We start from the raw sequence: 12,217 nt of genomic DNA, 5'->3' as shown, positions 1-12,217 counted from the left end.
AATATCCTCATTTTCTAAGCATGGACAAAGTACTTGTACATAAACACCGTCTCTTATATAAAACGAAGGTTGCTGCAATTAGTGCTCTCTCCAAAGGGAAACAACTCTGGACAGTCTTGTAAACATGTTGACAAGATAGAATCGCCACTGAGACTGGTTGATTAAGATGAGACTCGGGCTAGTAACTTCAGGTAATCGGTTCATGTCTTAGGAGTGTTTTACCTAAGCAAAGAGGACGCACTTCAATGATTTCCAGCAAAAATAACATTTATTCTGACCTGCAGTAAATGGCATCTGCACTGTACAAAGTCCTTAAGCTTGCAAAGGTCTGACAGAATGGCATTGGGGCCAAGTCTGCTAAAATCAACAGGGTTAAACAGGTTGGGACCAATCGCCCAATTGGGATATAATAGTCCGTTTGGGATATAATATCCAAAATGGGATATAAATTTACAGTGCAAAAATTGAAAAAATTATTTTGGCAATAAATATCATAAATTCGCATCAATACACTTAAAAAGGAATAACTTTTGGTAAGCAAGTTTTTCTGCAACCCTACAGTTTGTAAGATTGATCCCCAAGAAGTTATGGAACTTCCGAGGGATCAATCTCCTAAACAATGGACATACAGAAAAACTTGTCAACCAAAAGTTATTCGTTTTCAAGTGTCCTGATGCGGATTTATTATATTTATTGCCAAAATAAAATTTTTCAATTTTTGCACCGTCAATTTATAGCCCATTTGGGATGTTATATCCCAAACGGACTATTATATCCCATTCGGGCGATTGATCCCAACCTGTTAAATGTCAATCAGTATTTGATTACATTTATGAAAAAATACAAATGACAAAATCAATGACATATTACTTTTAATATGCAATATTCTATAAAATAAAATGCTTTGAAGCAGCAGTGAAGGGAATTAGTTTGAAAAGTATTTTTTTAAAAATAATATCAAACATAATGAAGATCTTTGAAGAGCTTCTTGACTGTATTTTATCTTATTTCCAGGCTTTTGTATTGCTCGGCAGTGCTTGAGAAAAAATGTTCCTTTACACCGAGTCTGCAAAAGGAATGTCACAGGAGCTGGGTCCTCACTGGACTTCAATGTGGACAGTAAAACAGGTGAGGCCAATAAGAGATGTCATTGTCACAAGTAAGGCCACACAAAATTAAGTTGTTTTTTTTTAATTTGAGAGTGTGAAATGTGTAAATCCGACAGTTATTTCACAATTAGGAATATTTCATGAAGCATGGTACACCTGTATATGAATATCAGTTGCACGTGTACTGGGTAAAAAATAAACACAAGTCAAACCATAAAAGGTTACATTTAATATCTGTGTTAATAGAAAGTGAAAAGTGAACCCACTGGCCTCTTCGTAGAATTCAATCATGCATATCATTTTATTTCTTTACTTACAGGAGTAGCAGTTTTGTCGATGAACAAACCACCAGTAAACAGTCTAAACTTAGATTTTCTCACAGAACTCAACATCACTCTGGAAAAAGTAGAAAATGACAAGCAATGTAGAGGACTCATAATCACATCAGTAAGTTACATATCATTTTATTGCATATGGCAGGTGAAATATTGGTAAGTATTTTTAGATCATTTGAATAGGCATGAACTCAATTCCATTCTCATTTAAGATATTCAGTGTAATACAGAAGATGACAAATCCCATTGCCTGACTCCCAGAGCTAGTGAATTTTAGGGATGGGCAAGTGAAATTTTATCAAATCACTTGCCCATGGACAAGTTATGTATCAAAAATAAAATCAATATGTAAGCCATAAAATTAAAACTGGGTATAGGGGCCTGCATGATCTACTCAGCATTGTCTTCCTCTTTTTAAAAATATTTATAAATGCAGTTTTAGTTTATGGTAGGGCAAGCAAAAATTCATGTAGTGCAAGTGAATTTTGACCATGTACTTGCCCTTGGACAAGAGCCTTAAAAATCTATTTGTCAGCCCCAGGTAATAGTCTTTGTTTTGTAGAGCCTTCCTAAGATATTCATTTTAACAGTTCTGTGTTTTGTAGAGTCTCCCTAAGATATTCAATGTAACACTTCTTTGTTTTGTAGAGCCTCTCTAAGATATTCAGTGTAACACTTCTGTTTTATAGAGTCTCCCTAAGATATTCAGTGCTGGTCTAGATATCACAGAGATGTACCAACCTGACATTGACAGGCTACAGGAATTCTGGCGAACACTCCAGGACATGTGGATCAAACTCTATGGAATGAGTAAAGTTACCATAGCTGCAATTAATGTTAGTGTATAACTTTGTCTATATTTCCTACATTTTAAATTTTAAAAAATTAAGTTTGCTTGTTAGTTAGATTTTTAAACTGCCAGGATTACATGTAACAAGTTTTAGGCCTTTATACTTTTGCGACTAGTACACATGACTATGATTTGACTTTGACAGGGACACAGCCCAGCAGGTGGTTGTCTAATGTCTATTAGTTGTGACTACAGAGTGATGGCACCTAACTATACCATAGGATTAAATGAAACACAGCTGGTAAGATCATTCTAACATACTGATAAAGAAGTACTTATACATACAAATAATTCTTAAATATTAATAAAGTACACCTCTATAAAAATCACAAAATGTTATGCATCTTTAGCCTATTGTAAATTAATACCATGTGAAAGGACTTTAGAAGAATTTTCCAGATACTGGTATATATGTATAGGTGTAGGAGACTACTGGAATTATTGTAACATTTCAACTGTTTTCATGTTTCAGGGAATTGTAGCACCATTCTGGTATGTATGATTTCTGGGCAAAGAAAGATAACTCTAGTCATTAAGTCTGATTACTTTCCCAATGTTACATGTAAAATAAAATGTTTTTTTTACAGGTTTGCTGATGCTATGTTCAACACAGTAGGATTCAGACAAACAGAAATGGCCCTTCAGCTGGGCACTCTGTTCAAGACAGAGGAGGCCTTAAATATCGGCCTCATTGACAAGGTTGTTCCTCAAGACGAAGTTCTTAATGCTGCCAAGCTAGAAATGGAAAGATGGTTAAAAATTCCTGGTAAGTTGTGAAAGAGATTAAAAATTCCTGAAGTTCTGAAAAAGGGTAAAAATTCATAGCAAGTATTTAAAAAGTTTGAAAAATCCTTGTAAGTACTGAAGGAGGATAAGATTATCAAATAAAGGTTTTTTTTTTCTGATCAAAATTTGGCTGATGTCTGTTGTTGTTGAAGTTGTCCTCATTGCTGTCATAAACTTTTCACCATTTCTCATCTTCTCTACCTACTGGGCCAATTTGAACCAAAACTGACGCAGGTTTTAGTGAAGGGGACTGAAAATTGCTCAAAGGAAGTGTCACAATGCTTCAAGGGGAGATAATTAAGAAAAGGGTAAAAATTGGATGGGTTCATTTTAAAAATCTTCTCAAGAGCCACTGGGCAAGAAAAGATATAACTTACTGTAGACGTACTTTTTTCCACGGGGTCATAATTCCGCGGAATCTCAATTTCTGTTTAATTCGCGGGTAGAAAATTATGCGGATTTTCTAGATTGTCACTATATGCCTTATATTTATATTAAGTACGCTTGGACAAATTTCCACGGAAAGTTTGTGACCGCGTACATAGCATAAATTAATACACGCGGAAAAAAGTACTTCTACAGTATGTGAAAGCTAACTGACATAGGTTAAATTCAAATTTATTCAAATCATGATCCCATAAGTTAGGGTGGGAGTATAATGGACAATCAAGATTATTCAAAGAAAACAGTAATAATCTTTAAAAACTTCCTCTCAAAAATAGTAAAGGGATGTTTGCTGATATTTATAGAAAATTGAAAACATCCTTTGCTAGTGTAGAATCCATTTTTAGCTCACCTCAACGAAGTTGGGAGAGCTTATATAATACCCTTGGCGTCGGTGTCGGCGTCCCGGGTTAAGGTTAAGTTTTTTGGAGCAGTTTTCATTTTAAGTACTTCTATGTCCTCTATTGATTAGACATGCATGGAAGATGTTTCTAGTGTGTTTCATTGTACCAGTCAAAGTTTCAGATGCTGCAATTTCAGCAAAGGAATGACCAGGTTAATGTTTTTGGAGCAGGTTAACATTTTTGGTGCAGTTTTTGGTGTAGGTCTCATTTCTGAGTAACTTTAAGCCCTATGTTGACCAAACTTGCATGGATGGTACATCTTAGGATGCACACTACCAAGCTTGCTTCAGATGCTGAGTCTGACCTACATTTTCTGCAGGAGTGAACAGGTTTATGTTTTTGGTGCAGGTCTCATTTCCAAGTAACTATGAGCACTATAGTGACCAAACTTGCATGGATGATACATCTAAGGATGCATACTACCAGACTTGCTTCGGATGCTGAATTTGACCTACATTTTCCGGTTGAGTGAACATGTTAAAGTTTTTGGTGCAGGTGTCATTTCAAAGATACTATGAGCCCTATAATGACCAAACTTGCATGCATGGTACATCTTAGGATGCATACTACCAGACTTGCTTTGGATGCTGAATCTGACCTACATTTTCTGGACGAGTGAACAGGTTAAAGTTTTTGGTGTAGGATTCATTTGGTGTCAGGTCATTTCTCTCTAAAAATTTTTCTCTCCCAGGTTATTTCTCTCTCCTACCATTTCACGGTAGGTCATTTCTCTCTCCTTCCTGGGTCATTTCACCCCATTTTTTATCTGGACTTATATAATGTATTTACATTTCCATTCTTGTGTTATTAACTTTTGTCTCGTAAAATAAATTAATTTTATCAACTTGATATTTGATATTAATGAAAATAAATTGATACCATTGTCCAGCCCTTGCTACATGGAGGCCTCCTCTGTTAAGGGTATTTGAAAGAAAAAATTAAACTCAATTAAAATAAATTAATTTGTTAAAAGAATTAATTTTTACCATAGCCGATGATGAAGTTTTTTCTATAATCTGAATATTATATAGCTACTGATCAAACTCGAATCTTAGAAAAATAATACAAAAAATGTTGCTTTTATTGATTGATTTTGTTTGGCGATACAAATACGTTGGAATAAAAATAAAACAGTTTTAAATTACATGTATTTGTCAATTTTGATCTTAGGAGAAAAAAGGGAGAAAATAGACATGACATAGAATAATAGCTGCAGAACATGGCTCTCCGAAAAGAAATATATTGACAGATCGGTTCAATACATTTTCTTTTTGGAAAACTACAGTTCTGCAGCTAAAAAAAAAGAAAATTTTTTTTAGAAAAAAAAAGGATACTTCAAAAAATATATTATGAAACCAGGTACACAGTAAAAGTTTGTAAATATTTACCAATATTTATTTTGATTATATTATAAAACTATAAATAATGAGAACACGAAGAAAATAATGACGTCATAGGCGTTGGAACCGGGGGGGGGGGGGGGGGGGGGGGGGGGGGCTTAGCCCCCACTTTTTTTCCAAATACATGTATATACTTAGTATAGACATTGAATATATCTTCGTTGGTTTAGCCCCCCCCCCCCCCCACTTTCCACAGATCCTCTTAGTATAGGCTGAAACTGGGGAAAATGGTGGTGTAAACTTGGAAAAGAAATTTTGGTACTGAAGTTCCTAACCCCCCCCCCCCCCCCCCCACACACACACACACACACGCGCGAAATAGGATTTTTGTGTTTGGGAAATGGACATTTCCCCCCCCCCCTTTTTTTTTTGCTTGTCAGGATTTTTTGGAAGGTACACAATGTTTTTTTTACACTTAGCCCCCCCTACTTTCAATTTGCTTCCAACGCCAGTGGACGTAAAAATGCTATCAATATGACAATATTTTCAAGGTATACAAGATTAACAAAGTATCCAAACCACTTGAATTAACGGGAATGTAAACGGAAAAAATATCTCTTAAAAATGAATTATAAGACATTGAAAAGGAATTTATTCGGTGTGGCAATACACCTCCACAACTTCGCCGGAAATGGCTAGTAAATTTTAATATGTTTAAAGTACTAGCATATTGCACCATTAAAACGATTCTTACATGTATGAATCTAATGTAAGAAAAATTATTTAAACCCACCTCCCTTTTTAATATAATGTAATCTGCTGTGTTTACCACAATATTTTTAATGAAATAGAGAATGCATTATCAGGACTGTATAAAATTTTGTTCAGGACTTGTAATCTTGATAATCTCAGTAGATGTCAAATAATCTATTGTCTCTAAAAGTTTACATATTCTTGGATTCAATTAAAAAAATCATCTCATTTTTATACGTATTTTATCCATGGCATTCAGTTTCAATTGCTATACCAGAGATCATAAATTTTAAGTACAAACAAAAATATTCCAACTATAACATAAACTTGAACTAGCTTTTTGAAAGGGCAAAGACATATGACTCGATCTCATGTTAGCTAAAATGATCTTTCGACTGTTCAATACTTCCGTTTCATTATCAAGGAGACATTAAGAGGTCTTTTACATGTATGCACATACATATTTACGCAAGAGAAAATAATGCAGAAAAATGTTTGTAACAATCGGGACATTTTAAATTAAAAAGTACATTAATTTTACGTTCTTTTAATAAACATGTTAATGTTGGGGGGAGGGCTGCCACTGTTGCACAGACAAAAGATGTGTAATTTGGAGAAAAAATGAAATCTAAAAAGTTAAAATTTACTTGATTGTGAAAATGCATACATTTAGGATTAGTCATCTTGCCTAAAATTGTGATCGCTAGGAAGTATTACAGTACATGTAAATGAGTTTTTATTCAATTTAATAAAAAGTGGGAACAAATTCTTATTTATATAATAATCTGACTGAACACATCTTTGTACAAGTTGACATTTTTTTGTCTAAAGACTAAAGGACATATTGTGTTGTCAATCTGTGAAATCGACAATTTACGGATAAACATATTCACCCAGCATGATGATAAAAAAAAACACCTTGTAGGGTACCATAAAACCGCAAGACAGCAATTACGAATTCTAACAGTTATTTATTTATTCCTGATAAAGACCATAAACGACAGAAGACAGGACAATAAACAAATTCACTGTAGGTCTAATTGATAATGAATTTAATTGTTAAAGAAAGAAGATTAAAATAAAATATTTCTATTATCGCATTTAAAGTTATTCTATAATCCATTATAGCTGCAGAACTGTAGCTCTCCAAATTTATTTTTTTTTTTTTTTGACAGACCGCACTTTCAATACATATTTTTCAGAGAGCTACAGTTTTGCAGCTAATTCCATTAAAAAGAAAGACAGTAAGTTTTAGCTATAGAATTAATGAATAATAATAAATAATCATGTGCCTCTGTCCTTTTGAAAAGCTAGTTCAAGATTGTATAAATTGATTAATTAATACAAAACAATTAACAAATAAAGGAATGAATTAAATTATAAAAGAATTCTAAAAAAAATAATTATTCAAATAAATGAGTGAATGCATACATGTTTAAATTATAAATAAAATAAAAAATAAATGTGTGAAGTTATAAATAAATAAAAAATACATCTGTGAATTAATAAATAAATAAATAAGATGAAACAAAATAAATAAAGTTAGCGATAAATTCAGCGTTGTAATCAACAAAACTTAATAAAATTAAACTTATTACACTATAATTGTTGTGTTGGAGTGAAATGACCTAGGTTGTGGAGAGAAATGACCTGGGTAATGGAGGGAAAAGACCCAGGAGAGAGATGACCTGGGCGGAAATGACCTAGGCGGAGCAGGTACTAGGGAGAAATGACCCGGATTCATTCATTTCCAAGTAACTTTGAGCCCTATAATGACCAAACTTGCATGGATGGTAAATCTTAGGGTGCATTCTACTAGGCTGGCTTCGGATGCTGAATCTGACCAACATTTTCTGGATTAGTAAAAATGCTAGTTTTTTTATACAGGTTTCATTTCCAAGTAACTTTGAGCTCTATGTTGAGCAAACTTGCATGGATGATACATCTTAGGATGCACACTAAGTGCCTTGCTTTAGATGCTGAATTCGACATACATTTTCCAGATAATGGTCCTCGTAAAAGTTATGGGTGTAGGTCTATTACCAAGAAACTATAAGGCTTATATAAACCAAACTTGCAAAAAATGATGCATCAAGGGATGAAAACTCTCAAACTTGCTTCAGATGCTGGATTTTAATTATGTTTTCATGATGAAGAACTAGTTCAAAGTTTTTATATAGGTCTATTCCAAAGTATCAAATCAAAATTGCATAAATTTTGCATTTTTGGATGTACACTTTTGGTTGGTTAATTGTGTGACTTTGCCTTACTTAAAGGCAACATTCGTTGAGGTGAGCTCTGTAATCTCTGATTACCTATGTTTTTTTTTCAAATCATGACCCTTGGGAGTCTAGGATGGGGTTACCATGAGTGAGCAGTTTCACATAAGAATATATAGGGGAAATCTTTAAAATCTTTTCAAGAACAGCATCACCATGAGTAGACATATTAAGCTAAAGCATCCTCTGATAGTTTTTTTTCAAGTTTGCTCAAATTGTGACCCCCCCCCCCCCGATAAAAATGCATAGAAGAAATTGTTAGAAATTTTCTTCCCATGAATAACAAGTCCATGATTAGTTGTATTTATTCAGAAGCATCCTCAGGTAGTGAAGATTCAAACATACAGAAAAATACCCATGAATTAAAGAGATATGGAAGCATCCTCAGTTAGTGTACGAGGGGTGATCAAAAAGTTCGCGAACTATCTCTATATCTACAAAACCACAATCAGATTAGAATGAAATTTGGTACACACATAACCATACACAAGTTCTATAAATAGCATATGCTGAATAAAGTTTTGCTCCTTGTTTGTGACGTCACAATGGGAAAATGACGTCACTATGTAGGTCACTTGTGACGAAAAATGGTTGTCTCAGTCGAACTCGTTCAACAAACGACTGTACAATTTATTGTATATCTTAGAAATCCCTTTGCCGTAGCATATAATAATTTGTACAGTTTATTAAGACAAATGAATTCCTATAAATTCAGTCAATAATTGGATTGATCGTTTTAGTGAAGGAAGGCAGATGGTTAAAAATGACACTTGTCATGCTGCCCATTGAAAGCCAGTTTCAAAAGATATATGTTTTTAATTAAGCAATTTGATATCAAAGACCTCCAATTTACACTTTGAAAAAAAGTTGAATATTTCAACAATGATATAATTATTAAATACCTAAGATATCGTGTACTTTAGATTTTAAACATATTAGGTATGATAAAAAGGATGCACCCATTCTCTATCCACCTTGAATAAAGGTCTCTCCCGAGACAGAAGATTTGTGTTTTAATGGTTGCCATGCTTATTTTTGGACAGGATATTCTTATCCACCCATTCTGTTGCCGAGATTTGACCCTTTCTGACAAAAAAACTGTTCTTGTTATAAAAATTAACTTACATGGAATGAAATATAAAATTCAGAAAAATCTTTCAGCTTTTGTGACAAAACGCTACAGAGGGGGTCACGTGACTGCCAATATCACGTGATTCGTGCATGCATAGAACCGTGGCTGATGTACATTAAAGTAGGAGAGGACTAATTAAAAATATAATCAACACTGAAACCAAATATTGATTCTTTTAAGGAAGTTATTCAATTAGTTCGCGAACTTTTTGATCACCCCTCGTAGATCGAATGGTAAACCAATTTTGCTCTTTCCCTTTCTCCTGGGGCAGGTGGGAGTATATTTAATTAATCCTTTCAATACTGAACTGATTTCTGTTATTTGTTCAGGTGAGTGATGTGGCACATGAGTCTTTTGTTGGATTTTCTGATACATGACGGGATCTTTTTTATGATATGATAATTCATGTTTATAGGAGAAGAACCAGTAAGTTCTAAGAACTTATTTCCAATTATTTTGATTCATTTAATAAAATGTGTTCAAAACAAAAGTTTATAGGGAACTTCCATCCTCATAAGTACATCTTGTATCTATAGCTCTATCATTTAAAAAATATATTTTTTGTTAAATTTTCTTTTTAAATAACACAAGATTTTTTCAATTTCTTTTTTTTTAATTAAGCTTTTGCCAGACAGTTAAGTAAAACCGAGGCCAGGCGACCAACGATAGAAAAACTCCTCAAAAAGAAGGAGGAGGATATAGGTTATTTCAGGGATTACATCACAAAGGACGCCATTCAGAAATCACTGGGAATGTACCTGGAGAGTCTCAAGAACAGGCGAAAGTAACAGCATTCCTTTCTGTGTTTCCACTGATATTCCCAAGGTTAAAACTTGTGAGAATTCTATTATTTTAATTGTTACCGGTACATTATATCAAATGATTCATTGCATTTTAAATATTGATTGATCAGTTTTGAGTCTCTACATACATAAAAATACTATGTATTTACTGTATATATGCATTACTTCAATATAAGATGTTATTAAAATAATGATATATACTGCATTTTGTGAAGTCTATTTTATGACCTCTATTGTCTGTATTATGACATTTGTGTGGATTTTTGGTCTCTTGGTATTTTTTGCATTTTAGAAAAGTTATACCATATAAGTGGAAATTTTAGCGAGATGCAAATTGAGCAATTTGAAATTATGAAATATACTCGGGAGTGTTATAAAATCTGCTACCATTTGACCTCTTTGGTCCAAGGTAATCTCTGGAAGCATAAAAAAATTGTTCTAGTCTCTCTGCCTCATTTTTTAACACATCATTTTTTAACAAAAATTATTTTTACTTCTTTAATCAGTGTTCCAAAAGATATTTCTGTGATTATAAATAGAAAGGTGACTAATGTTGCCATTTTTGACTTTGAACAGTTATCATCTATGATTTATGATATTCAGTTATAACTTTTCCAAGCTGCAGATCTGTAGCTCACTGGTCTGAAAAATTGGGATGAATGACAACAGAGCTACAGTACCACAGATTGAAAAAGTTTATTTTATTGTGCACAAAAAAGTGTGCTGTTTCTTGATTGATCATGCAGTGAAAATGCATTAATTGTTTGAAAATCTTCTTAGCTCCTGGGTAAACAACGTATGCATACATGGTTGTTATGAGCAAGGATTCCTCTCTCCAAAATTGTGCAACCCATGTCCTTAGTTCAGGCCACTAGCTTCTTTACTGTAATCTAACTCTGCTTTGAGAGAAGTTACCATATTCCTCCTTTTCAGCTTACCTGAGCTGAAAGCTCAAATAAGCTTTTCTGATCACCTGTTGTCTGCCATCTGTCTTTCTGTCCAACTGTAAACTTTTCACATTTTCAATTTCTTCTCAAGAACCACTGTGCCATTTTCAACCATTGTTGGTGTAGAGCATTTTTGGGTGAAGGGCCACTTCCCCATACAAAGGGAGATAATAAAGAAAAGGCAAAAAATGAGGTGAAGTTATTAAAAATCTTCTCAAGAACCACTGGGCCAGAAAAGCCGAAACATATATGGAAGCATCCTGGTGTAGTGCAGATTCTAATTTGTTCTATTCACGACCCATGGGGGGTAGGATGGAGCCACAATGGAAAATCAAAATTTTACATTAAATATTATACGGGAAAAATCTTATTATATAATTATAATAATAAAAAATTATGGAAGCATTCTGGGGTAGTGTAGATTCTAAGGATCACATAAATAGGGATTTGACCTATAGGAACCTGGCTTGGTTTTTCTCTCTACAAAAACCTTATCAATTTCCGTTTTGATTAATGGCATTAGGCTGAATACATATAACAATTTGTTTTTCCTAAATTTTTTTTTCAGTGAGTAGAGGTATGAGGAACCCTTTCATTGATTTCCTGAGTTTGTTATCTCAAAATGTAATAATTGATATTTGTCTTAACTTCTCCATGTGCATAATGGTAATGTTTACTGCTTCTGAAATTCTATTCTTTATGTCTAGGCAATTTTATCCCTGAATGTAGTAAAATATTCCATTAATGTGTGCAAATTATATAGGCCTAAATCAAATCCAAGGGAGTACAGTTACTGATATGTATGTCGCCAAAATCAATGTTATTAAATTCTAAGGAATATATACAATTAACATTTATGGCAGCTCAATGCTGCCAAGAGTACCTGTATTGAGTAACACAGAGTGAGTTATTGTTCTCGGAGAAAGTGTGCTTATACTGAGGTTTGTTCCACCTGACTGACAACTGTACATTGGATTTTTACAATTTGATATCTCTTTAGTGTTTCTTATATCAAGAATGGGCATGCATAAAGGA

The 12,217-nt window shown here is 33.6% G+C and overlaps 1 protein-coding gene across 1 annotated transcript; it reads left to right on the top strand.

The window, feature by feature from the left end:
- The first annotated feature begins 94 nt into the window (after nucleotides 1-94).
- Nucleotides 95-10,435, top strand: LOC134248557 (enoyl-CoA delta isomerase 1, mitochondrial-like). The gene is made up of 8 exons (XM_062730970.1): nucleotides 95-191; nucleotides 1,015-1,128; nucleotides 1,429-1,556; nucleotides 2,134-2,280; nucleotides 2,440-2,535; nucleotides 2,767-2,786; nucleotides 2,882-3,060; nucleotides 10,054-10,435. Exons 1-8 carry the CDS (start codon nucleotides 167-169, stop codon nucleotides 10,218-10,220), a joined length of 876 nt encoding a protein of 291 aa, XP_062586954.1. The 5' UTR covers nucleotides 95-166; the 3' UTR covers nucleotides 10,221-10,435.
- The last annotated feature ends 1,782 nt before the right edge of the window (nucleotides 10,436-12,217 follow it).

This window comes from Saccostrea cucullata, unplaced genomic scaffold (assembly GCF_032062105.1).
Source record: "Saccostrea cucullata isolate Sc308-1 unplaced genomic scaffold, CSIRO_AGI_Scuc_v1 ctg55, whole genome shotgun sequence".
NCBI classification, from domain to species: domain Eukaryota; kingdom Metazoa; phylum Mollusca; class Bivalvia; order Ostreida; family Ostreidae; genus Saccostrea; species Saccostrea cuccullata.
Note: the sequence above shows the minus strand (reverse complement) of the source record. Positions and strands in the feature narration are given on the sequence as shown.

What these genes read in the sequence shown, in the direction of transcription:
- LOC134248557 (XM_062730970.1), top strand. Translation starts at nt 167, where the DNA reads ATGAGACTCGGGCTAGTAACTTCAG. An exon ending in GATTAAATGAAACACAGCTG is followed by an intron (nt 2,536 to 2,766) that starts GTAAGATCATTC and finishes TTCATGTTTCAG; the next exon opens with GGAATTGTAGCACCATTCTG. An exon ending in AAGATGGTTAAAAATTCCTG is followed by an intron (nt 3,061 to 10,053) that starts GTAAGTTGTGAA and finishes TTTTTAATTAAG; the next exon opens with CTTTTGCCAGACAGTTAAGT.